At 48.0% G+C, this 27,516-nt stretch overlaps 1 protein-coding gene across 1 annotated transcript; it reads right to left on the bottom strand.

Moving 5' to 3' along the window:
* Positions 1-24,824: 24,824 nt before the first annotated feature.
* On the bottom strand, positions 24,825-26,680 carry LOC117093245 (the record flags this gene model as incomplete). Its single annotated transcript, XM_033228173.1, is given in 2 exon segments — positions 24,825-26,001; positions 26,003-26,680. Coding segments are annotated over 2 exon segments (771 nt in total), but the record flags the coding sequence as incomplete, so codon positions are not given.
* Positions 26,681-27,516: the final 836 nt, after the last annotated feature.

The raw sequence follows: 27,516 nt of genomic DNA, 5'->3' as shown, positions 1-27,516 counted from the left end.
AGAAATTCTACCCAACAATTCACTGTGTGTCTCTGAGGTAGATGCAAAGCTAAGTCAGGACTTCAGTCCTCAGGAAGTTCTGACATATTATCTTGGACATGTAAGTCAAGGGACTTCCTCTTGAAGCTGAAACTGGCCACAGGGCTGGGGTGACCTTTGTTCCAGCACAGCTCCCCACTGGAGTAAGGTGGTCTCTGACCCAAGGACAGTCCCTCAGGGTGGGCTTCATGATTTCTTCCTCCTATGCTCCTCCAGCTCTACACAAAGTCCGCTTTTATCTGAACCACTTAGACTACTTTCTGTTTTCCTAACTGTTCTAATTTAGCAGCCAACAAATTGATAATTTTATTATTTATTTTTTTCAGACAGGGTCTTGTTCTACCACGCAGGTTGGAGTACACGGGTGCAATCACAGCTTACTGCAGCCTTGACCTCCTAAACTAAGGCGATCCTCCTCTCTCAGTCTCCTGAGTAGCTGGGACCACAGGTGCACACCACAATGCCCAGTTAATTTTATTATTTGTAGAGACAGGGGTTCCCTACATTGCCCATGCTGGTCTTGAACTCCTGGGCTCAAGCGATCCTCCTGCCTTGGCCTCTCAAAGTGCTAGGATTACAGGCATAAGCCACTGCACCTGGGTCATAATTGTAAAAATGTTGTATAGTGATAGAAGTAGTCATAGGGTATCCAGAAGAAGCTCTGGCGGTACCTAAGGCATGAACACTCATTGGGGCAAGCCAGTGTGGTCTGGCTGGAGGAGGGATGCTCTTGGGAGGTGACTAAGCTGAGAGTGGAGAAGCTGGGGAGATTAATTGTACTGAGTGTCTACTGCCAGATATTCTGGAGCTTTTATCCCAGTGGGAGATGCAGACAAAAACAGGTAAACAAGAGAATGCAGATAGAAATAAGAAAAATAAGGCAAGGGAAAGAATGGAGGGGAGGGACACGTGAAATGAGATGTAAGTGATATCAAGGAGTCTTCCGTGTGCAGAACTTGAGCATGGACCTTAGAGGCAGAGGAAACAGCATAGATAAAGTCCTGAGGTGAGCGTAAGCATTGTGTATTTGAATAACCATTGCAAGGAACAATGACTATTTTTCCACTAGATGAGATGTGTGGGTTTCTCCCACCTAGGCACTTCCTTGGAGCTGACTAGAGAACAGATATGGGTTTTTGAGACAGAGTCTTGCTCTGTTGCCCAGGCTGGAGTGCAGTGGTGCAATCTCGGCTCACTGCAACCTCCACTTCCCAGGTTCAAGTGATTCTCCTGTCTCAGCCTCCTGAGTAGCTGGGATTATAGGCGTGCATCACCAACCTGGCTAATTTTTGTATTTTTTTAGTAGAGATGGGGTTTCACCATGTTGATCAGGCCGGTCTCGAACTCCTGACCTCAGGTGATCTACCCGGCTCAGCCTCCCAAAGTGCTGGGATTACAGGCATGAGCCACCGCGCCTGGCCACAGATATGGCTTTTATAAGTCAGCCTATGTGACTTGGGACAACTGAAGTTGGAAGGCTTCAGTCAGCTGTCACTAAAGGAAGGGTGGGTCCTTGGTCTGCAACTGCCAATTAAAGACATTATAGGGTAACAGTGACAGCAACATTGCAACGGAAAGGGACAAGCAAAGCTTGCTAGTCAGTGTGAGCCTAGAGGTGGCTTAGAAGACAAAGGCGTCTCACATTATCCTCCCACTCTCAGACACACACCTTAGTTTTGTAAGGTGTGCAGGATAGTTTTCATCTTCATATTGCACCTGTGGAAACTGAAGTGAAATGACTTATTCAAGCCATATAGTAAGCAACCAGCTAGGCTAAGACCCAGTTTCCTCATCCCCAATCAACTGCTCTTCCCTTTATTTATTTATTTATTTATTTATTTTTGAGACGAAGCCTTGCTCTGTCACCCAGGCTGGAGTGCAGTGGCACGATCTCGGCTCACTGCAAGCTCCGCCTCCTGGGTTGACGCCATTCTCCCGCCTCAGCCTCCCGGGTAGCTGGGACTACAGGCGCCTGCCACCACGCCTGGCTAATTTTTTATGTATTTTTAGTAGAGATGGGGTTTCACCGTGTTAGCCAGGATGGTCTCGATCTCCTGACCTCGTGATCTGCCCGCCTCGGCCTCCCAAAGTGCTGGGATGACAGGCGTGAGCCACTGCGCCCGGACTATTTATTTATTTATTTAGAGACAGAGTCTCACTCTGTTGCCCAAGCTGGAGTACAATTCGAGGCTGCAATGAGCTATGATGGTGCCACTGCACTCCAGCCTAGGTGACACTCTACCCTGGGCAACAGATCGAGAACTCATCTCTTACTAAAACAAAAAAGAAAAAATAGTAGAAAAAAAGTATGTTTTTGCCTTAACTCCATTCCACTCAAAATCTATGCCCAACTGGTCCTATTTTCTTTCTTTCTTTCTTTTTTTTTTTTTTGAGACAGCGTCTTCTCTGTCACCCAGGCTGGAGTGCAGTGGCACAATCTTGGCTCACTGCATACTGCCTCCTGGGCTCAAGTGATGCTCCCAACTCAGCCATCCAAGTAGCGGGGACTACACCACCACAACCAGTGGGCGCATTCTTGGCTCACTACAACCTCTTGCTCTTGGGTTCAAGCAGTACTCCTGCTAGCTAATTTTTGTATTTTTTATAGGCGTGATCCACCGCACCTGGCCTGAGAATCCATCTCTAAAAAAAAAAAAAAAAAAAAAAAAAATTAGCCAGGCATGGAGTGGTGCACCTCCTCAGGAGGGTGACGTAGGAGGATAGCTTGAGACCAGGAGTTCAAGGCTGCGATGAACTATGGTGGTGTCACTGCACTCCAGCCTGGGTGACAGAGTAAAATCTTGTCTCCAGAAATAAATAAATAAAAATAAAATCGCGTAAGATTATATTCGAAGTAGGCTGGGCCCAGTGGCTCACACCACTAATCCCAGCACTTTGGGAGGTTGAGGCGGGCGGATCATGAAGTCAGGAGATCAAGACCATCCTGGTTAACACAGTGAAATCCCGTCCCTACTAAAAATACAAAAAATTAGGTGGGCGTGGTGATTGCACCTGTAGTCCCAGCTACTCAGGAGGCTGAAGCAGGAGAATTGCTTGAATCCGGGAGGTAGAGGTTGCAGTGAGCTGAGATTGCGCCACTGCACTTCAGCCTGGGCAACAGAGCGAGACACTGTCTCAAAAAAAAGAAAGAAAGAAAGAAATTATATTGGAAGTACTGCCTGAAACTATTCAGTCCAGAAGTCAGAAACTTTGGGCCTGGGCCAAATCTAGCATACTGCCTGTTTTCCTGATGTCCTGGGAACTAAGAATGGCTTTTATATCTTTTAAAAGGCCAAAAAAAAAAAAAAAAAAAAAGATCGGCACAGTGGCTCACACCTGTAATCCCAACACTTTGGGAGTTCTAAGTGGGCGGATCACCTGAGGTCAGGAGTTCAAGACCAGCCTGACCTACATGATGAAACCCCATCTCTACCAAAAATACAAAAATTACCCAGGTATAGTGGCATGCGCCTGTAATCCGGGCTACTCGGGAGGCTGAGGCAGGAGAATTGCCTGCACCCGGGAGGCAGAGATTGCAGTGAGCCGAGATCATGCCACTGTACTCTAGCCTGCACAACAGAGTGACTCAGTCTCAAAAAAAATAAAAAATAAATAAAAATAAAAATAATGTCGTGATTATTGTGAATAATTTAATTATGACATGTGAAATTGTATGAAATTCAAAAATCAGTGTCCACAAAAAAAAGTTTTATTGGAATAATTTTTTTTATTTTTTGGAGACAGAGTCTTGTTCTGTTTCTCAGGCTGGAGTGCAGTGGCGCAATCTCGGTTCACTGCTACCTCTGCCTCCCAGGTCAAGTGATTCTCCTGCCTCAGCCTCCTGAATAGCTGGGATTACAGCTTCCTGCCGCCATGCCCAGCTAATTTTTGTATTTTTAGTAGGGATGGGGTTTCACCATCTTGGCCAGGCTGGTCTTGAACTCCTGACCTCGTGATCCACCCACCTCAGCCTCCCAAAGTGCTGGGATTACAGGTGTGAGCCACCACGCTTGGCTTTTTTTTTTTTTTAAGACAAGAGTCTCACATTGTCACCCAGGCTGGAGTGCAATGGTGTGATCTTGGCTCACTGCAACCTCCGCCTCCGAGGTTCATGTGATTCTCCTGCCTCAGCCTCCTGAGTAGCTGTGATTACAGGTGCACATCACCATATCCAGCTATTTCTTTTTTTTTTTTAGTAGAGATGGGGTTTCACTATGTTGGCCAGACTGGTCTCGAATATCTGACCCTGTGATCTGCCCGTCTTGGCCTCCCAAAGTGCTGAGATTATAGGGGTGAGCCACTGTGCTTGGCCCTTTTTTATTTTTATTTTTATTATTATTATTTTTTATTTTTATTTTTATTTTTTTTTGAGGCGGAGTCTCGCTCTGTCGCCCGGACTGGAGTGCAGTGGCCAGATCTCAGCTCACTGCAAGCTCCGCCTCCCGGGTTTACGCCATTCTCCTACCTCAGCCTCCCGAGTAGCTGGGACTACAGGTGCCCGCCACCTCGCCCGGCTAGTTTTTGTATTTTTAGTAGAGACGGGGTTTCACCGTGTTAGCCAGGATGGTCTTGATCTCCTGACCTCGTGATCCACCCGTCTCGGCCTCCCAAAGTGCTGGGATTGCAGGCTTGAGCCACCGCGCCCGGCCTATTTTTATTTTTTAAGACAGAGTCTCACTCTGTTTCCTAGGCTGGAGTGCAGTGGCGCGATCTTGGCTCACCACAACCTCCGCCTCCCAGGTTCAAGCGATTCTCCTGCTTCAGCCTCCCAAATAGCTGGGATTACAGACGTGTGCCCCCACACCCAGCTAATTTTTGTATTTTTAGTAGAGACAGGGTTTCACCATGTTGGTCAGGCTGGTCTTGAACTCCTGACCTCAGATGAGCCACTGGCCTCAGCCTCTCAAAATGGGAATAAAACTTTTTCTCATTTGTTTATATATATATATTATATCTGCACTGCACTCCAGCCTGGGCAACACAGCGAGGCTCCATGTCAAAATAAATAAAAAATAAAAAATAAAATAAAAAAGCTTGCTGGCCCCTGGGCTGGACCAGTAGCTCCCCTTCCATTGATGGGAAATTTGAGGCACAGAGAAAATGACTGGCCTAAGATCACACAGAGAGTCAATGGCAGAAATAACTCTGGCTCCCTGTTAGTGCTCTTTTCACTTCGTTACCATATAAAAGTGGATAAACAAAGGTTTCTCAGCTTCTCATGACAATGACTACTTGGTCCTTTTATATACCTTATCTCTGCTCATTCTCACCCTTGTCTAACCTAGGTTCTAGCATGGACAGCTGCATCTGTAACCTCGAGAGGGCAGCACTCATTAAGATGACTCCAAAATACAATCTCTTATCTGAGAACCAAAAATAGAGTGAATATATCATCCTGTCCTAATGAAAAAAAGAAAAAAATGCATTAGAAAGTGTCTCAACTGCTTCTGATGATGATATATATGCATTCAAACCAGTGTAAATTTAAGAGGTTTTCCTTTTTTTTTTTTGACAAATCGTCAACAAAGGTGAATTCAAGCACAAACAATCCCCACATTTAGCTAGACTGGAAAGCACTGAGGCCACATCAGAGGCAAAAGCAAGACAGGCATTTGAGAGAACCACCCAGAGAAACTTTTTTTTTTTTGAGACAGAGTCTCGCTCTGTCGCCAGGTTGGAGTGCAGTGGCTCAATCTCTGCGCACTGCAACAAACCTCTGCCTCCCAGGTTCAAGCGATTCCCCTGCCTCAGCCTCCCAAGTAGCTGGGACTACAGATGCACGCCACCACACCTGGCTAATTTTTTGTATTTTAGTAGAGACGGGTTTCACCATGTTGGCCTGGATGATCTCAATCTCCTGACCTCGTGATCTGCCTGTCTTGGCCTCCCAAAAGTGCTGGGATTACAGCCATTAAGCCACCGTGCCCAGCCCCCAGAGACACTTTTAAGTGTTTTCTGAGCACTGGGGGAACATGAAGAGGGAGAAAATTAGATCTCAGAGAGCCCAAGGGACAGTTTTAAGTAGACTCGTGACCCAGGATTGTCCTTTTCTGAGTAGACTAAAGAAGAGGTTCCTTGCCAGGCGCGGTGGCTCAAGCCTGTAATCCCAGCACTTTGGGAGGCCGAGACGGGCGGATCACGAGGTCAGGAGATCGAGACCATCCTGGCTAATATGGTGAAACCCCGTCTCTACTAAAAAATACAAAAAACTAGCCGGGTGAGGTGGCGGGCGCCTGTAGTCCCAGCCACTCGGGAGGCTGAGGCAGGAGAATGGCGTAAACCCGGGAGGCGGAGCTTGCAGTGAGCTGAGATCCGGCCACTGCACTCCAGCCTGGGCGACAGAGCCAGACTCCGTCTCAAAAAAAAAAAAAAAGAAAGGTTCCATCTCTTTATTCCGGGATGTCCAATCATAAAATGGGGCTAGTAGGGCTTGTAGGCAATGAGGTACTTACAAAGTACAATTAATGTATGCAAAGGGCTTTGAGATCCTTCAGATTAAAAAGTGTCCTGTGCAGGTGCAAGATGGACTGGTGTTGCTGTGAGGGCAGATATATTTTGTGGGTGTCACCACTGTTGTTGAACGACGCAGTAGAGGAAAAAGTAGGTTAAGATTATGTGGCACAATTGGCTGGGTGCGGTGGCTCACGCCTGTAACCCCCCAGCACTTCGGGAGGCCGAGGTGGGTGGATCACGAGGTCAGGAGATCAAGACCATCCTGGCTAACACGGTAAAATCCCGTCTCCACTAAAAATACAAAAAAAAAAAAAAAATTAGCCGGCGTGGTGGCCGTAAGTCACAGCTACTTGGGAGGCCGAGGCAGAAGAATGGCATGAACCCAGGGGGCGGAGCTTGCAGTGAGCCGAGATCTCGCCACTGCACTCCAGCCTGGGAGACAGAGTGAGACTCTGCCTCCAAAAAAAAAGATTATGTGGCACAATCCTTCAACGTGACCCAGACCTGGGCGATAGGAAACTTGTACAGATTATCACATCAGATGGAGAGAAACATCACTGAGAATGCATAGATCCCCAGAGGCAGAATGGTTAGCTTCATGATGCACAGTTAGGCCTAGAAAAATCTGGTGGGGCTATTTACGAAAACAGATATGGTACTTCTGGCTTTACAAGGAAGGGGACCAAGTCACATTACCCAGCAAATATCTTTCCTTAGTCTGAACTTGGCTTCTAAGATTTTCTGAGAACTGAGCATTTGTTTTCTCTCTTTTTTTTTTTTTTTTGAGATGAAGTTTCACTCTTTTTGTCCGGGCTGGAGTGCAATGACGTGATCTCGACTCACTGCAACCTCTGGCTCCCGGGTTCAAGGGATTCTCCTGCCTCACGCACCTGAGTAGCTGGGATTACAGGTGCCCGCCACCACACCCAGCTAATCTTTTAAAAAATATATTTAGTATAGACGGGGTTTCACCATGTTGGCCAGGCTGGTCTTGAACTTATGACCTCAGGTGATCCACCTGCCTCGGCCTCCCAAAGTGCCGGGATTACAAGTGTGAGCCACCATGCCTGAGCATTTTTTTCTAAATAATCTTGAAAGGCCTGGTGCTGCGTTAATAGCAGGAACTAGGCTAGTAGCGTAATAAAACATCCCCATATTGCAACACTTACACATATGGGAATCCCAATGAGTTCCTAATGTATAATTCCTAAATTTAACCCTAAATTGTTCCACTGAATCCTCTGATATGACCTTGGATAATTATGTAATATCTTAATCTCCAGTGGTAATGAAAAATGTGAAAATGATGGCATGAGTTGATTCATTTCTCCTTGCAGATATTCTATCAGGACCAATGATAAGGGCTTCTCTAAATAAAACCCCAGCAGGCAGGAAACTACCTTCAAACTTCACTTTAGCCCCTGGAACGCATGAGAAAATGGAAATGCACTGAACTAGATTTTTACAAAATTTTTATCAGCTAGAACTTTGGTCCAGATCACTCCTGTAATATTCAGGAAGACCATACAGATTTATCATGAAAATGAATAGTGCAGTTTACTTGGGGTATGATTAGTTAGGAAGGAATTAAGAAATCCTTAGCAGAAATATCCATACATTTAAAACTTAATTCTGGCCAGGCACAGTGGCTCATGCCTGTAACCCCAGGACTTTGGCAGGCTGAGGCGAGTAGATTACCAGAGGTCAGAAGTTCAAGACCAACCTGGCCAACACAGTGAAACCCGACTCTACCAAAAATACAAAAAAATTAGCCAGGCGTGGTGGCATGTGCCTGTAGTCCCAGCTACCCAAGGGGCTGAAGTGGGAGAATAGCTTGAACCTGGGAGGTGGAGGTTGTAATGAGCTGAGATCATGCCACTGCACTCCAGCCTGGGCAACAGAGCAAGACTCTGTCTCATAAAAAACAACTTAATTCTGTTACACAGAAAGTTACAACTCTAATGCTGCATTTGCTTTGGAAATTATAATCTACCAAGAAGAAAAAAAGAAAAGAAAAAAAAGAGGGCTGGGTGAGTGCAGTGGCTCTGACCTCAGCATTTTGGGAGGCCAATGTGGGTGGATCGCTTGAGCCCAGTAGTTTAAGACCAGTCTGGGCAACAGGGCAAAACCCCATCACTACAAAAAGTACAAAAATTAGCAGGGCAGGGTGGTGTGTGCCTCTAGTCCCAGCTGTTTGGGAGGCTGAGTGGGTAAGATGGCTTGAGTTCAGGAGGTGGAGAGGTTGCAGTGAGCTATGATCACACCATTGCACTCCAGCCTGGGTGAGAGAGTGAGATCCTGTCTTAAAAGAAAGGATAAAAGCAAAAAGAGATAATATAACACTCACATGCCCAGCATTACAAATGTAATTTGGGATTTAATTTACAACATAAAGCTAATCGACTTCACAGCTTTGTATGCCGTCTTTTTTGAACTCCTGGCCTCAAGCGATTCTCCCACTTTGGCCTCCTAAAGTGCTGGGGTGACAGGCATGAGCCACTGATCCTGGCCTTTTTATTATGCTTTTGACAGTTCTATAGGGCCAGGTGCAGTGGCTCACACCTGTAATCCAAACACTTTGGGAGGCCGAGAGGGGAGGATCATTTGAGGTCAAGAGTTTAAGACCAGCCTGACCGAAATACCCTGTCTCTAGTAAAAATACAAAAAAAAAAAAAAAAAAATGAGCCAGGCCTGGTGGCACATGCCTGTAATGCCAACTACTCAGGAGGGCGAGGCACGAGAATCGCTTAAACCCAGGAGGTGGAGGTTGCAGTGATCCGAGATTGCGTCACTGTGCTCCAGCCTGGGTGACGGAGTGAGACCGTCTCAAAAAACAAACAAAAAAACAAAACAGACAGTTCTGTAATACTATATGGTTTTATAGGGCAAAAGTATTTTGTAAAATGTTATACTCCATCCATGAATTTCAAAGCAGTTGACAGCATCATTAGAGTCTTGGTGTATCCCTCTATGCTTTAAAAAAAATCCATGTAAGAAGTAAAAAAAGCCGGGCATGGAGGCTCATGCCTGTAATCCCAGCACTTTGGGAGGCTGAGGCGGGTGGATCATGAGGTCAGGAGTTTGAGACCAGCCTGGCCAAGAGAGTGAAACCCCGTCTCTACTAAAAATACAAAACATTAGCTGGGCGTTGGTGGGGGGGCACCTGTAATCCCAGCTACTTGGGAGGCTGAGGCAGGAGAATTGCTTGAATCTGGGAGGTGGAGGTTGCAGTGAGCCGAGATCATGCCACTGCACTCCAGCCCAGGTGACAATGTGAGACTCCGTCCCAAAAAAAAAAAAAAACTCAGTGGACTTTATTCTCATACTAACATAAACAGTTTAAATAGTTTAAATAGTATTTCTCAGATTATAAAGCACTTTTACATCTATTATCTGATTTGATTGAATCTTCTTTTTTTTTTTTTTTTTTTTGAGGCGGAGTCTCGCTCTGTCGCCCGGACTGGAGTGCAGTGGCCGGATCTCAGCTCACTGCAAGCTCCGCCTCCCGGGTTTACGCCATTCTCCTGCCTCAGCCTCCCGAGTAGCTGGGACTACAGGCGCCCGCCACCTCGCCCGGCTAGTTTTTGTATTTTTAGTAGAGACGGGGTTTCACTGTGTTAGCCAGGATGGTCTCGATCTCCTGACCTCGTGATCCGCCCGTCTCGGCCTCCCAAAGTGCTGGGATTACAGGCTTGAGCCACCGCGCCCGGCCCTGATTGAATCTTCAAAACAACCCTGTGGGGTAGATGTGTTGTATATACTTAATAGATTTAATAAATTTCTAAAATTAATCCAATGAATATTTATCGAGCAACTACTGTTTGCCAGGCACTAGTCTAGAAGATGACCACTCAGTCAAAAAGAAAACACACCAAGACCCTGCCAAAAATGTTTATGTAACTTGCCCAAGAACACAGAAAGTGAATCCATTCATTTTGACTGGCGTACTCTATCATTTTTCCTATCTTAATATGGAAAAGTGAAGCATCATTTTTGGTTTTTTTGAGACAGAGTCTTGCTCTGTCGCCCAGGCTGGACTGCAAAGGTGTGATCTCGGTTCACTGCAACCTCCAACTCCAAGGTTCAAGCGATTCTCCTTCCTCAGCCTCCTGAGTAGCTGAGACTACAGGCATGTGCCACCACACCCTGCTAATTTTTGTATTTTTTTTTTTTTTAGTAGAGATGGGTTTTCACCATGTTGGCCAGGCTGGTCTTGAACTCCTGACCTCAGGTGATCCACCTGCCTTGGCCTCCCAAAGTGCTGGGATTACAGGCATGAACCACAGTGCCCAGCCAGCATAGATAATTATCTTGACTCTTGTCTCTTGGTAAATCAGTGGCATTTCTTGCATGGACTTGCTCAACCACATTTGCTTGCCAGCATCTGCCCCCATACATTCCATCTTCCAGTCCTCTACTAGCTGAACTATCAAAAGCCAGTTCCTTTGCTTACGCGCCCTTCCCTCCTATTTCAGGGCTCAGGTCATGCTGTCAATTCTTTTCACTCTCCAACCCACATGAATTCTCTACTCCCCAACCGGGTAACACAGCGAGACCCTGTCTCTACAAAAAAATTTAAAAACTAGCCAGGGGTGGCCAGGCGCGGTGGCTCACGTCTGTAATCCCAGCACTTTGGGAGGCCAAGGCAGGTGGATCACCTGAGATCAGGAGTTTGAGACCAGCCTGATCAACATGGAGAAACCTTGTCTCTACTAAAAATACAAAATTAGCTGGGCATGGTGGTGCATGCCAGCTACTTGGGAGGCTGAGACAGGAGAATCACTTGAACCCAGGAGGCAGAGGTTGCGGTGAGCCGAGATCACGCCGTTGCACTCCAGCGTGGGCAACAGTGCAAGACTCCATCTCAAAAAAAAAAAAAAAAAAAGCTGGGGGTGGTGGCATGCTCTTGTATTCCCAGATACCTGGGAGGCTGAGGCAGAGAGAGGAGGATCTCTTGTGCCCAAGAGTTAAAAGCTGCAGTGAGCCATGATCACATCACTGCTGGGTGACAGAGCAAGACCCTGTCTCAAAAAATTTAAAAAAACTTGAAAACATCCAGCATATTTGTACACAGGATTTCAATGTCCCCAATATAATGGATACTGTACTTACTTTTTTAATCTTCTTTTGAAAGGAGAGAGAAATCTTTCTTAAGGCCAGACACAGTGACTTATGCCTGTAATCTCAGCACTTTGGGAGGATGAGGTGGGTGGATCACTTGAGGCCAGGAATTCGAGACCAGTCTGGCGAACATGGGGAAACCCTGTCTCTACTAAAAATACAAAAATTAGCCAGGCATCCTGGCATGTGCCTGTAGTCCCAGCTACTCAGGATACTGAGGCAGGAGAATCACTTGAAACCAGGAGGCACCAGGCGTGGTGGCTCATGCCTGTAATTCCAGCATCTTGGAAGGCGGAGGATCATGAGGTCAAGAGATTCAGACCATCCTGGACAACATGGTGAAACCCCTGTCTCTACTGAAATACAAAAATTAGCCAGGCGTAGTGGTGCGTGCCTATAGCCCCAGCTACTGGGGAGGCTGAGGTAGGAGAGTCACTTGAACCCGGGAAGTGGAGGTTGCAGTGAGCTGAGATCGTGCCATCACACTCCAGCCTGGCGACAGACGGAGACTCCATCTCAACAACAACAACAACAACAACAACACAACAACAACAACAACAAGAAACCAGGAGGCAGAGGTTGAAGTGAGCTGAGATTGTGTCACTGCACTCCAGACTGAGCAACAGAGCCAGACTCCATTTAAAAAAAAAACCCAAACCTTTCTTAAAATTTAACACCCTCAGCCAGGCGTGGTGGCTCACGCCTGTAATCCCAGCACTTTGGGAGGCTGAGGCGGGCGGATCATGAGGTCAGGAGATCAAAACCATCCTGGCTAACACAATGAAACCCTGTCTCAAGGCCGGGCGCGGTTGCTCAAACCTGTAATCCCAGCACTTTGGGAGGCCAAGACGGGCGGATCACGAGGTCAGGAGATCGAGACCATCCTGGCTAACACGGTGAAACCCCGTCTCTACTAAAAACTACAAAAAACTAGCCAGGCGAGGTGGTGGCGCCTGTAGTCCCAGCTACTCGGGAGGCTGAGGCAGGAGAATGGCGTGAATCCGGGAGGCGGAGCTTGCAGTGAGCTGAGATCCGGCCACAGCACTCCAGCCTGGGTGACAGAGCGAGACTCCCGTCTCAAAAAACCCTGTCTCTACTAAAAATACAAAAAAATTAGCTGGGGGTGGTGGCGGACGCCTGTAGTCCCAGCTACTTGGGAGGCGGAGGCAGGAGAATGGTATGAACCCGGGAGGCGGAGGTTGCAGCGAGCTGAGATTGCGCCACTGTACTCCAGCCTGGGCGACAGAGCGAGACTCTGTCTCAAAAAACAAAAAAAAATTTTACCACTCTCCAGGAAGTAGAATTTTCATGACATATACTCTACACGTAACTAATGCACTAATACCATCAGAAATACATCTCAACTGCTTTCTTAAAGAAATGATCTTGGCCGGGCGCGGTGGCTCAAGCCTGTAATCCCAGCACTTTGGGAGGCCGAGACGGGCGGATCACGAGGTCAGGAGATCGAGACCATCCTGGCGAACACAGTGAAACCCCGTCTCTACTAAAAATACAAAAAACTAGCCGGGCGAGGTGGCGGGCGCCTGTAGTCCAGCTTCTCGGGAGGCTGAGGCAGGAGAATGGCGTAAACCCTGGAGGCGGAGCTTGCAGTGAGCTGAGATCCGGCCACTGCACTCCAGCCTGGGCGACAGAGCGAGACTCCGTCTCAACAAAAAAAAAAAAAAAAAAAAAAAAAAAAAAAAAAAAAAAAAGAAATGATCTTTTCCTCAGCTATATTTTAAGTTCCACAGCAGTGATTCTTAGGAGAAGTGAGAAAAGTCCCACGAAGCAGATAATTCAAAGGATGTATCAGAATCCCTCGAAATCCTGATATTCCATTTTAGAAGACAGCTTTCCTCAACACCCCCAAGCTTTTTTTTTTTTTGAGAGGGAGTCTCACTCTGTCCCCTAGGCTGGAATGCAGTGGTATGATCTTAGCTCACTGCAACATCTGCCTCCCAATGCTTCCAGACTGAATCCAATCCCTAAATCTCTACCAGTATAAATGAGTGTAAATGACAGAAGTATAGTGTGTGCTAGGACAAAGGAAAAACAGGTGAAGACCTTATTCTACATAAGCTGGAGAGCAACATTTCATAAATAATTAGAGGCCGGGCGCGGTGGCTCAAGCCTGTAATCCCAGCACTTTGGGAGGCCGAGATGGGTGGATCACGAGGTCAGGAGATTGAGACCATCCTGGCTAACCCGGTGAAACCCCGTCTCTACTAAAAAATACAAAAAAAACTAGCAGGGCAAGGTGGCGGGCGCCTTTAGTCCCAGCTACTGGGGAGGCGGAGGCAGGAGAATGGCATAAACCCGGGAGGTGGAGCTTGCAGTGAGCCAACATCCGGCCACTGCACTCCAGCCTGGGCCACAGAGCGAGACTCCATCTCAAAAAAAAATAAAATAAAAATAAATAAATAATTAGAAAATGTATTAAAAAAAAAAATTGTGGGCTGGGCGTGGTGGCTCACACCAGTAATTCCAGCACTTTAGGAGGCCAAGGTGGGCAGATCACCTGAGGTCAGGAGTTCCAGACCAGCCTGGCCAACATGGTGAAACCCTGCCTCTACCAAAAATACAAAAATTAGCTGGGTGTGGTGGCTCATGCTTGTAGTCCAAGCTACTTGGGAGGCTGAGGCAGGAGAATGGCTTGAACCCTAGAGGTGGAGGCTGCAGTGAGCCAAGATCACACCATCATCCTCTGGCCTGTGCGACAGAATGACAAGACTGCAACTCAAAAAAAAAAATCCCAAAATTGTTGGCTGGGTGCAGTGGCTCATGTCTGTAATCCCAGCACTTTGGAAGGCTGAGCCGGGGGGGATCACCTGAGGTCAGGAGTTTGAGACCAGCCTGACCAACATGGAGAAACCCTATCTCTACTAAAAATATAAAATTAGCCCGGCGTGGTGGGCACATGCCTGTAATCCCAGCTACTCAGGAAGCTGAGGCAGGAGAATTGCTTGAATGCTGGAGGGGGAGGTTTCGGTGAGCTGAGATCACACCATTGCACTCCTGCCTGGTCAACAAGAGTAAAAAAAAAAAAAAAAAGTTTCAATAGCTATTAGGCATAAATGTTTCAGAATAAAATATACATGATACTTTATATCTGTATTTAATCACATACTCCAATAAAGAACGATAAAGTAATACATTGAAAGTATAAATTGGCCAAGCACAGTGGCTCACGCCTGTAATCCTAGCACTCTGGGAGGCCCAGGTGAGTGGATCATCTGATCTCAGAAGTTGGAGACCAGCCTGGGCAACATGGCGAAGCCCCATCTCTATCAAAAATACTAAATATTAGCTGGGTGTAGTGGCATCCACCTGTAGTCCCAGCTACTCAGAAGGCTGAGATGGATGATTAAAAAAAGCAAATACAAATTTTGACTTTTTTTTTTTTTTGAGTGGGAGTTTCACGCTTGTCGCCCAAGCTGGAGTGCAACGGTGCGGTCTCTACTCATTGCAACCCCTCCCTCCTGGGCTCAAGCAATTCTCCAGCCTCAGCCTCCAGAGCAGCTGGGATTACAGGTATGTGCCACCATGCCCAGCAAATTTTTGGGATTTTAGTAGAGATGGGGTTTCACGATGTTGGCCAGGCTGGTCTCAAACTCCCCACCTCAGATGATCCACCCGCCTTGGCCTCCCAAAGTGCTGGGATCAAGACCCCATCTCAAAAAAAAAAAAAAAATTCTGAAATTCTGAAGGTGGAGCTTGACCTCAGAGTGATATATCTGTTTTCCTTTTTTTTTTTCGCTCTATCACTCGCGCTCTGTCACCTAGGCTGGAGTGCAGTGGCACGATCTCAGCTCACTGCAACCTCCACCTCCTGGGTTCAAGCGATTCTCCTGTCTTAGCCCTCTGAGTAGCTGGGATTACAGGCATGAGCCACCACACCCAACTAATTTTGTATTTTTAGTAGAGATGGGGTTTCCCCATGTTGGTCAGGCTGGTTTTGAACTCCAGACCTCAGGTGATCTGCCCACCTCAGTCTCCCAAAGTGCTAGGATTACAGGCGTGAGCCACCACGCCCAACCTTAATATTTGTGTTTTTTTTTTTTTTTTTTTTTTGAGACGGAGTCTCGCTCTGTCACCCAGGCTGGAGTGCAGTGGCGCGATCTCGGCTCACTGCAAGCTCCGCCTCCCGGGTTTACGCCATTCTCCTGCCTCAGCCTCCAGAGTAGCTGGGACTACAGGCGCCCGCCATCTCGCCCGGCTAATTTTTTGTATTTTTTAGTAGAGACGGGATTTCACTGTGTTAGCCAGGATGGTCTCGATCTCCTGACCTCGTGATCCACCCGTCTCGGCCTCCCAAAGTGCTGGGATTACAGGCTTGAGCCACCGCGCCCGGCCAATATTTGTATTTTTATTAGAGATGGGGTTTCACCGGGTTGGCCAAGCTAGTCTTGAACTCCTGACCTCAGGCAATCCACCCATCTTGGCCTCCCAAAGTGCTGGGATTACAGGTGTGAGCCACCATGCCCGGCCCATGTTTTCAAATTAAGCACGTAGACTATTTATTTATTTCACTGTTGTTCACTGGGATGTGGTGGAACTAGAGCAGGGTCCAATATGGGGGAAGAAAGTCTTTTAAAAAGAAAATTACGGCTGGGTGAGGTGGCTCACGCCTGTAATCCCCAGCACTTTGGGAGGCCAAGGCAGGCAAGTCATGAGGTCAGGAGTTCGAGACCAGCCTAGACAACATCGTGAAATCCTGTCTCTACTAAAAATACAACAATTAGGCAGGTGTGGTGGCGCATGCCTGTAATCCCAGCTGCTCAGGAGGCTGAGGCAGGGGAATCACTTGAACCCAGGAGGCAGAGGTTGCAGTGAGCAGAGATCAGGCCATTGCACTCCACCCTGGGTGACAGAGTGTGACTCTGTCTCAAAAAAAAAAAAAAGTAAAGAAAAATATAGCTGGGCACAGTGGCTCACGCCTATAATCCCAGTACTTTGGGAGATGGAGGCGGGAAGATCGTCTGAGCTGGAGTTCTCCCGCCCACGAAATAATTTATTATTCATGTCATCATGGAGCAGATAATGAGGGTAGAAGGAGACCATATCCTGGGAGCGTAACAATTCCTCCAGAAGCCCTAAGGTTTTGAGTTCCCACTTGCTGCACTGGCCCAGGAACTTCCTAAAACAGAAGGTACTTTCCAACATCACAGTCTCTGGCATCTTCCCCTCTAAGCCTCACTGTCAGACTTTTCCAAAGGTCATACTTACTTTTTTAAAATTTTCTTCAATTCATTCCAATCAAGCTTTTGCCTCCTACTCCACCCAGACAGCTCGTGTCAAGATCACCAATGACTTACACTTGCTCATACGATACTCCATTTTCATGCCTCAACTTAATCTCTCAGCAGCATTTCAGAGTTGACCATTCTTCCACTTTTTTTTTTTTTTTTTTTTTGAGACCGAGGCTCACTCTGTCATCCAGGTTGGAATGAAGTGGCGCGATCTCGGCTCACTGCAACCTCCGTCTCCCGGGTTCAAGCAATTCTCCTGCCTCAGCCTCTCGAGTAGAGCCACTATTCCTGTGCGCCACCATTCCCGGCTAATTTTTGTGTTTTTACTAGAGACGGGGTTTCACTATGTTAGCCAGGCCGGTCTTGAACTCCTGACCTCGTGATCCACTCGCCTTGGCCTCCCAAAGTGCTGGGATTACAGGCATTAACCACCAAGCCCCGCCCAAGCCCAGCTAATTTTTTTTTTTTTTGAAACCGAATTTCGCTCTTGTTGCACAGGCTGGAATGCAATGGCACAATCTCAGCTCACTGCAACCTCCGCCTCCCGGGTTCAAGTGATTCTCCTGCCTCAGCCTCTCAAGTAGCTGGGATTACAAGCATGCGCCACCACACCCAGGTAATTTTTTTTTTTTTTTTTTTTGAGACAGAGTCTCACTTTGTCGCCCAGGCTGGAGTGCAGTGGCCGCATCTCAGCTCACTGCAAGCTCTGCCTCCCGGGTTTACGCCATTCTCCTGCCTCAGCCTCCCTAGTAGCTGGGACTACAGGCGCCCGCCACCTTGCCCGGCTAGTTTTTTGTGTTTTTTAGTAGAGACGGGGTTTCACCGTGTTAGCCAGGATGGTCTCGATCTCGTGACCTCGTGATCCACCTGCCTTGGCCTCCCAAAGTGCTGGGATTACAGGCTTGAGCCACTGCGCCCAGCCTCACACCCAGCTAATTTTGTATTTCCAGTAGAGAGGGGTTTCTCCATGTTGTTCAGGCTGGTCTCAAACTCCTAACCTCAGGCGATCCGCCCGCCTCGGACTCCAAAAGTGCTGGGATTACAGGCATGAACCATCACGCCCGGCCAATTTTTGTGTTTTTTTAGTAGAGTTAGGGTTTCACCATATTGGCCAGCTGGTCTTGAACTCCTGACCTCAAGTGATCTGCCTGCCTCGGCCTCCCACAGTGCTGGGACTACAGGTGTGAGCCACCCTGCTAGGCCACCTACTCCATTTTCTTGACTTCCTGGACACCACCCTTTCCTGGTTATCCTCCAACCTAACTGGTTGTTCCTTCTCATCCTGCTTTGCAAACCTTCTTCTCAGACCTTTTAACAGTGGAGTGCCTCAGGGCTTCCTTGATCCTATTTCCTTCTATATTTACATTGGTGATCTCATCCAGTTTGATGCTTTTAAATGCTACCTATAGGATAACTCACACACAAATATACATAATATACAAAAAGGGCATATATAAAAATATACATCTCCAGAGCTTCCTCCTAAATCAAGACCCACATATCCAATAGCCCACCAGCGTCTCCATTTGATATCTAATAAATACCTCAAATTGATCATGCCCAAACTGAACTTCTGATCTTCCCCTGCAGAACTGCTCTATCCAGTCCTCCTTCATTACAACTCTTTTAGTTGCCCAGGTCAAAAAATGTTTTGGCTCATCCTTGACTCCTCTTTTTATCAATCCCAGGTTCAATCTACCAGAAAGTCTGCTTGGATTTACTGTTAAAGTATATCCAGGGCCTTGTGGCTCACACCTGTAATCCCAGCACTTTAGGAGGTCAGGAATGCAAGACTTGCTTGACCAGCATGGTGAAACCCTGTCTCCACTAAAAAGTACAAAAATTAGCTGGGTGGCACATGCCTGTAATCACAGCTACTCGGGAGGCTGAGACAGGAGGATCGCTTGAATCTGGGAGGCGGAGGTTGCAGTGAGCCAAGATCCCACCACTGCACTCCAGGCTGGGTGACAGAGGAAGACTCAATCTCAAAAAAAAAAAAAAAAAATTAGCCAGGCAGTAGTAGCGCATGCCTGCTGTCCCAGCTACTCAGGAGGCTGAAGCAGGAGAATCGCTTGAGCCTGGGAGGTGGAGGTTGCGGTGAGCCGAGATTGCACTACTGCACTCCAGTCTCGGCTACACAGACACTGTTTCAGAAAAAAAAAAAAAAAAAAAAAAAAGGCCAGGCGCAGTGGCTCTCGCCTGTAATCCCTGCACTTTGGGAGGCTGAGGTGGGCAGATCATCTGAGGTCAGGAGTTCGAGACCAGCCTGGCTAATATGGTGAAACCCTGTCTCTACTAAAAATACAAAAATTACCTGGGCATGGTGGCGGGTGCCTGTAGTCCCAGCTACTCGGGAGTCTGGGGCAGAATAGCTTGAACCTGGGAGGTGGAGGATGCAGTGAGCGGAGATTGTGACACTGCACTCCAGCCTGGGTGATAGAGCGAGACTCTTGTCTCAAACAAACAAAACAAAACACAAAAATTAGCCCAGTGTGGTGGCATGTGCCTGTAATCCCAGTTCCCCAGGAGGCTGAGGCAGGAGAATCGCTGGAACCCGGGAGGCAGAGGCTGCAGTGAGCTGAGATCACACCACTGCATTCCAGCCTGGTGACAGAGCAAGACTCCATCTGAAGAAAACAATCAATCTCTCTCTCTCTCTTTTTTTTTTTTTTTTTTTTGAGACGGAGTCTCGCTCTGTCGCCCAGGCTGAAGTGCAGTGGCCGGATCTCAGCTCACTACAAGCTCCACCTCCCGGGTTTACGCCATTCTCCTGCCTCAACCTCCTGAGTAGCTGGGACTACAGGCGCCCGCCACCTCGCCCGGCTAGTTTTTTGTATTTTTTAGTAGAGACGGGGTTTCACCGTGTTAGCCAGGATGGTCTCGATCTCCTGACCTCGTGATCCGCCCGTCTCGGCCTCCCAAAGTGCTGGGATTACAGGCTTGAGCCACCGCGCCCGGCCTTCTCTCTCTCTCTCTCTCTCTCTCTAGGATACATTTTGGTCATTAAAGCCACCCTCCCCTTCATTTGGATTACTGATATGACTGATCCATTCGGCTCCTGCTTCTACCCTGGGCCTTTTTTTTTTTTGAGACGGACCCTTGCTCTGTTGCCTAGGCTGGAGTGCAGTGGCGCAATCTCAGCTCACTGCAAGCTCCGCCTCCAGGGTTCACCCATTCTCCCACCTCAGCCTCCAGGAGTAGCTGGGACTACAGGCCCCCTCCACTACGCCTGGGTAATTTTATTTTTGTACTTTTAGTAGAGACGGGGTTTCACCGTGTTAGCCAGGATGGTCTTGATCTCCTGACCTCGTGATCTGCCTGCCTTGGCCTCCCAAAGTGTTGGGATTACAGGCGTGAGCCACCGCGCCCAGCCCAGGGCCTCTTATTTTCAATACCTTGGACAATCCTTCTAAAACCTGTCATATCATTAAAAACCATAAACCTATTACAGTTTACCAGGTTCTATAGATCTGCCCCACATACTCCTCTGACTCTTTGACATTCATCCTATAGCCCCGTCTTGACCATTCTATTTTTTTTGAGACAGGGTCTTACTGTCACCCAGGCTGGAGTGCAGTGGCTCAATCAAGGCTCACTGCAGCCTCGAATCACTTCCCAGGCTCAAGCAATTCTCCCACCCAAGTAGTTGGGGCCACAGGTGCACGCCACCATGCCTTTTATAAATTTTTTGGATAACTTTTATAAATTTTTATAATATTTTTGTAGAGACAGGGTTTCACCATGCTGCTCAGGTTGGAGTGCAGTGATGCAATCACAGCTCACTGTAACCTCAAACTCCCAGGCACAAGCAATCCTCTTGCCTCAGCATCCCAAGTAGCTGGGACTAAAGGCCCACACCACCACGCCCAGGTAATTGTAACATTTTCAAGAGACTAGTCTCCCTATGTTGCTTAGGTTGACCTGGAACTCCTGACCTCAAGCAGTCTTCTCACCTCTGCCTCCCAAAGTGCTGGGATCACACGCATGAGCCATGAGCCACCACGCCCAGCTATGACCATTCTATTTCAACCCTACTGATTTCCTTCCTCTATTTCATAAGTGCCAGTCATGCTTGCTCCTCCCTGAAGGTCTTTTCATTTACGATTCCCTCTGCAGTCTCTTCTCTAGATATCCACAATTTGCTCCCTTAGCTCCTGCAAATCTTCATTCATAAATTATCTCTTTGTTGGGGCACCATGTCACACCCCTATAATCCTAGCACTCTGGGGAGCTGAAGCGGGAAGATCACTCCAGCCAAAGAGTTAGAGGCTGCAGTGAACTAGGATTACACTACTGCATTTCAGTTGGGGTGATAGCGAGACCCCTTCTCTACAAAAGTACAAATAAAAGTAAAACCATCTCCTTCTTGAGGCCCATCCTAAACACTTCATTTAAAATTGCAAGACTTGCTTAATCTCTATTATTCTTCACTGTATTTCACTGTAACACTTGCCACTTCTATTATTTAATTTCCTTATTGTCTGTCTCCCTTCTCCACCAGGGTAAGCTCCATGAGAACAGGGATCTTTGCTTTGCTTTTATTCAGTGATGTACCTAAACACCTGGGATAGGCTCTGGCCCATTGATGCTCAAAAATTGTTAAACAAGTAAATTAAAATCCTGAGTTTTCAGAGTCTTTTTGATATGTCTAACTAGGCCACTTATACCATGATGCCAAAATGATAAATCTACAGGTTTCATATCATCTGCACACTTGTCAGGACAGATTTTTGCTTTGGGGATGACCATTTTGTACTCTGGCAGGACAAACAAACGTTGGGTGTCCCCGGAGCATCATTTACTTTTATAGATGTGTTTCTATTTTTCTTCTTCTTTTTTTTTGAGATGCAGTCTCACTTTGTCACCCAGGCTGGAGTGCTGTGGCATGATCTTGGTTCACTGCAACCTCTGTCCTCCCCAGTTTAAGCAATTCTCCTGCCTCAGCCTCCCGAGTAGCTGGGACTATAGGCGCGTGCCAGCACACCTGACTAATTTTTACGTTTTTTAGTAGAGACGGGGTTGCACCATGTTGGTCACATGGGTCTGGATCTCCTGACTTCGTGATCCGCCTGTCTCGGCCTCCCAAAGCGCTGGGATTACAGTCGTGAGCCACCGTGCCCAGCCATGTTTCTCCTTTTCTAAGAAACATACTGTTGCTGCAAGGATTTGTTCTTTGAACTCCAATACTTCTGAAGTACAGGGAAGCATTTTATAACCAACTTTCTGAATGTTTTGCCTCAAAGGAGAAAAAATTATTACACTATGTGGGAGTGCTAACTGCTGCCAAAAATATTTTGAAGGACTTCCCGTATTACTCAAGTCTCTAAAGAACTTAATTTATCTTTACCAGGAACAAGTTATTGCTGTTTTAAATTCTCTCCTATTCCAGAATTTGCCATAAGAAGCTGTTCTTTCCTTGAACAATGAATTAAAAAAAAAAAAAAGGAACAAATCCAAAGGTATGGGCAAAAGGGGCCTAGCTCACACCATTTACCCTTTTTTTTGAGACAGTCTCGCTGTGTCACCCAGGCTGGAGTGCAGTGGTGTGATCTTGGCTCACTGCAAGCTCCGGCTCCCAGGTTCACGCCACTCTCCTGCCTCAGCCTCCCAAGTAGCTGGGACTACAGGTGCCCGCCACCACACCCGGCTAATTTTTTTTTGTTATTTTTAGTAGAGACGGGGTTTCACCGTGTTAGCCAGGATGGTCTCTATCTCCTGGCCTAGTGATCCGCCTGCCTCGGCCTCCCAAAGTGCTGGGATTACAGGCTTGAGCCACCATGCCCGGCCCAGCCCACACCATTTCTATTCTGCATTGACTGTCTTAAGAATCTGGGTGTAATCAAAGTATTGGTTAACATCTACCGTCTTTTAGGGAACACAAATGTGGTACGAATTAATTCAGACACCTCAGTTTTAGAGTAAGAAAGAAAAACTATATGAACAATGAATTGGCAATTCTGGAATTCACTAGTCGTGATCTAACTTGACAAACACAAATGAGATCCAGGACTACATAAACAAAGGCCTTTTCACCTCTGGGGCAGATCATGAGATTGCCATGATTGAAAATGTTTATTTGAACATGGTTCTCTGTATATTTAAAGTTCACTAGTTCCAACAGTGTTTGGGGTTTTTCGGTTTAGAAGCTGGTCTTGAGGTCGATATGAGGATGGGGAGGAGGTTAGCCCTGGATTTCTGTTCAACTGTTTTGCAAATGTACACCATGGGTCATAAGGGAGATGTCAACAGTGCAAACACCACCCATTCTTTAAGAAAATACAAATCAACACCTTTTTTTTGCACAACAAAAGGATGTGTTTTCTGTGTTAAATGTAATGGTTAAAGGTTTAAAGTTATGTGTTTTTTTGTTTGTTTGTTTTTTGAGAGAGTCTCGCTCTGTCGCCCAGGCTGGAGTGCAGTGGCAAGATCTTGGCTTCCGCCTCCCGGGTTCACGCCATTCTCCTGCCTCAGCCTCCTGAGTAGCTGGTACCACAGGCGCCCGTCACCACGCCGAGCTACTGTGCCCGGCCTAAAGTATGTGTTTTATTAAAAAAAAAAAAAAATGAACCCCAGGAATTAGGACTGCTTAAACAGATCCTTCTAGTCTGTTCAAGTGCTGGGCAATCATTCTTCGCATCTAAACTGCCCAGCTAATTAGAGCTATAATAATTTGCTTATCAGGCTACTGTAACAGATTCCAAATTTCCAATAAAACTAATAGCTTTATACTATTTCATTTTCGTTGTGCAGACAAAAAAGAAAAAAAAAAACTACAGCATTAACAACAACAACAAATTCTGTAAGCTCTCACCGCCAGAAGGACAGGCCAGGCGTGGTGCCTCACGCCTGTAATCTCAAGACTTTGAGAGGATCTCTTGAGCCTAGACGCTCAAGACCAGCTGGGGCAACATGGTGACACCCCAGTTCTACAAAAAGTTAAAAAATTAGCTGGGCGCAGTGGCTTATGTCTGTAATCCCAGCACTTTGGGAGGTCAAGGCGGACGGATCACTAGGTCAGGAGACCGAGACCATCCTGGCCAACATGGTGAAACCCCCTCTCTACTAAAAATACAAAAATTCGCCAGGCGTGGTGAGGCATGCCTGTAATCCCAGGTACAGCGGAGGCTGAGGCAGGAGAATTGCTTGAATCCGGGAGGCGGAAGTTACAGTGAGCCTAGCTCGTGCCACTGCACTCCAGCCTAGGGGCAGAGACTCCTTCTCAAAAACAACAACAACAACAACAACAACAAAAACCCAGCATGGTGGTTCGCACCTATTGTCTCAGCTATTCAGGAGGCTGAGGTAGGAGGATAACCTGAGCCCAGGGAGTTCGAGGCTGCAGTGAGCTGTGATTTCGCCATTCCACAAGACAGAGTGAGACCTTGTCTCAAAAAAAAAAAAGACAGTTGATGTCAAAAGACACAGTATAAAAATTTAAAGCTCTATGCAGTGCTTTTGGTCATCATGAAACTAAATTATTTGGAATCCAAAAGCCTCTTCTCAGATACTTATGTCATCTGGAAGCCACCAAATCCTGATCAATTCCGTCAACAACAGATGTTTTTTACCTTTTCATCCCATCATTATAAGCTTTACCTCCTACTGCTGAAACAAATAACTTCCTATAATTACACATAGTAATAAAATAAAAAAACTATGGCAGCTGAGATGCCAATAGATTTGAGCCAAAACGGGCTGGCTCTTTTATGAACTCACGCTGTGGTGAAGAAAAACAAATTAAAAACAAAAAAACACACACACACCAAAAAACCTTGCACGAAAGCAAACGGGGAAGACAAATTTAGCAGCAGTTCTCTTGAATTTCCTGCCTTTGTTGATTTCGAACCACAACGTTAGCAATAAAACACCAAGACTCACATTTAAATATTTCTTTTGAAATCAAAAAAACAATAGCTCTTTCAGGATTTGAAATGACGCTTGAAAGCACACAATAAATTCTATTGGGTCAATGTATTATTTACATACTCATCTGAGACTTCAAAAAGAAGTTAAATGGGAGATGTTCTCAACAGGCAGAAATAAGATATTCCAATCTATTGTTCAAGTTTATGGCTCGGATATAAATAATGGGCTATAAACCCGTATCTGGAAAACAGTTGCGCAGTGCGTGCCTCATGGCCAGCCAATGAAAAGCAACGTCTCATTCTACTCCATCTTCCAGCACTTCAAAGACATCCTACCCTTTTTTTTTTCTTTTTTCCAAAGAAGCCAATCTCTGGGGACACCGGGTTTTAGCACCTTTGTGAGGCCTCCCGGCAGCACAGGAAGCTGTAAGGAGCACGCTCTGCCGTTGAGCTATTTGCAGAACGCCATGATCGCTCAAAGCCCAGCACGGGCACGGGTCTGCTACTGGCACCAGCACAAGGCTTTAGACAGCCACTTCCCACGGCTGGGTTCTAGGCCTCCCCTCTTTAAAACGTGTTCCCTCTACCCTGCAAGGGTGGGGTGAGAAATCTCACTTTCGAAAGGCTTGCAGGGCGGAAGAGTCCGCCTTGCGGACGCCGCATGGCCACTCGAACGCAGCCCGGTTCCCAGGCAGTCAGCGGTCGAGACTGGGGCCTCGAGCCGAGAAGGAAAGAACAAAGGGGCCGCGTTCGCCCGCCGCCCCGGGGGACAGCCCGGGCGCGCCCGCCGTTCCGCCCATACCCCGCCCCTCGGCCGCGCGAAATGGCGGCGACCGCACTACAAAATGGCAGTCGCCCGGCCGCGGAGAGGCACCTGCTAGATGCCGTGGCTTCCTCCCCCGGCCCGGCCCCGCGAGCGCCAACGTCGTTCTACCCGCCCAGGCGCCCCGGTCTTCCCACGCCGCCCAGCCCAGGGCGCCCGGCGTCACCTGCGACCGCGTCCAGGGCCGCCAACAACGCGGTGCCTTTGTGCGGGCGCACGCTACCTTTACTCGGCCACACGGGCCCTTCTCGGTGGCTTTCCTTAAAGGGGAAACGGCTGGAAGCGACGGAACACCGCCGCCCAGGGCGCCCCTCAGACTCGAGGTTACTACGGTTTCCCCACACTCGCAGCATTAGCGTCAGGCCACCAAAGTGAAGCCGGGCGGGGAAGCGACCACAGAGCCCGAGAGGAGGGAAAACCTAGAAACAATGAGTGAAAGACGCCCCCAACCCAATGCTTCGGCGGCCACGCTGAATCCTAACGTACTGAGCCCACTCGAGGGGGCCCGTGCGCGGAGGCGGCTCCAAAGGGTGGGTTTCGGCTTTCCTTCCACCTTGCAAACGTCCAGTGGGCGCTCTACGCTTCTCATGGCTACCCCCTGCCCTCTCCCCATGTTGAGGAATCCCGGGGACTGAGCAGTGGCAGAAGGAGGAGCGGCTGCCGCGGTCCCTATGCTTTTTCCCTGGCGTGAGGGTCTCAGTGGACTTGGGCTCTGTTTGGGCCGTGGCTCGAAGGTTGGAGGTGTGGCGGTGTGCCTGGGGTTTTTCGCTTTCTTTCAAACGCTTGCTTCCTTGCGCTCCCCACCCCCCAGCGTCCCTTTGGCTCCGTCTTTCCAGAAACTTCTCAGAGAAACTCGGCAAAAAGCCTCCGACTTCGCTGCGGCTTTCCTCTCCGCGCACGCGCGAGACCCGGGCGGAAAGCCCGGGGCGCGCCGGAGTGTGAGAGTGGTGCGTGAGCGCGCGCGCGCTCGCCGTGCGGGGGCGGTTCTCTCTCACAAAGAAGGGAAAGGGTTTCCCCTCCCCCCAACATTCCGTCCCCGCGCAAGCGCCTCGGAGCCACTTCCTTGGCCTTTGAGGGAAGCGGGAGGGGTCGTCCCAAAGCGCGCTAGTCGTGGTTCCGCGCGCCTGCGCCCGGGGTCATTTTCATCTCGCTGTGTTGTCACAGAGTCTTTGATGTGAAGTGCGTCTGAACAGCTCGCTTGTGCCCGACCCACTTTTTCCTCAAGGCCTATTCGCGGAATAGGAATTCGCTTCTTGTGGGGTTATCGATTCTGTAGTCCGAGTTTCCTGGAGATTAGTCTCCCCTTTGCGCCCCGGGAATGAGGCTGCCTTCCACCCCTGCCTGCGCCATGTTTGGAACGGCTCTTGAGTGGAGCCGTGTAGAGTGTGGTGGAGTCTTTTCGAAACGGGAAAACAGTCCTGACCCAGGGCCTGGGTGGTGCCCCGACCGGCTTACATTAGGCACTGAGTGGAATGTTTGCGAGGTGTCTTTTTTTTTTTTGACACGGAGTCTCACTCTTGTTACCCAGGCTGGAGTGCAGTGGTGCAGTCTCGGCTGGCTGCAACCTCCGCCTCTCGGGTTCAAGCCATTCTCTTGCCTAAGCCTCCCATGTTGCTGGGACTACAGGCGGCGGCCAATACGCTTGGGTAATTTTTGTATGTTTAGTAGAGATGGGGTTTCACCATGTTGGTCAGGCTTGTCTCGACCTCCTGACCTCAGTTAATCTGCCCACCTTGGCCTCCCAAAGTGCTGGGATTACAGGCTTGAGCCACCGCGCCCGGCTTTCCTCCCACCGGGACCCCCGCCGGGAGATGGGGTCTCGCTGTGTTGCCCAGGCGGCTTTGGAACTCCTGACGTGGAGATCCTTCCGCCTGGGCCTTCCAAAGTGCTGAGATTACAGGTGTGAGCCGACATGCCCGGCCTTTTTTAAAAAAAATAATTAAAATGGTCTTAAAAGGTGTCATTT

The sequence above is a fragment of the Trachypithecus francoisi genome, unplaced genomic scaffold (genome assembly GCF_009764315.1).
Source record: "Trachypithecus francoisi isolate TF-2019V2 unplaced genomic scaffold, Tfra_2.0 Lachesis_group12, whole genome shotgun sequence".
Taxonomy (NCBI): Eukaryota; Metazoa; Chordata; class Mammalia; order Primates; family Cercopithecidae; genus Trachypithecus; species Trachypithecus francoisi.
This window is presented reverse-complemented; position numbering and strand designations above follow the sequence as displayed.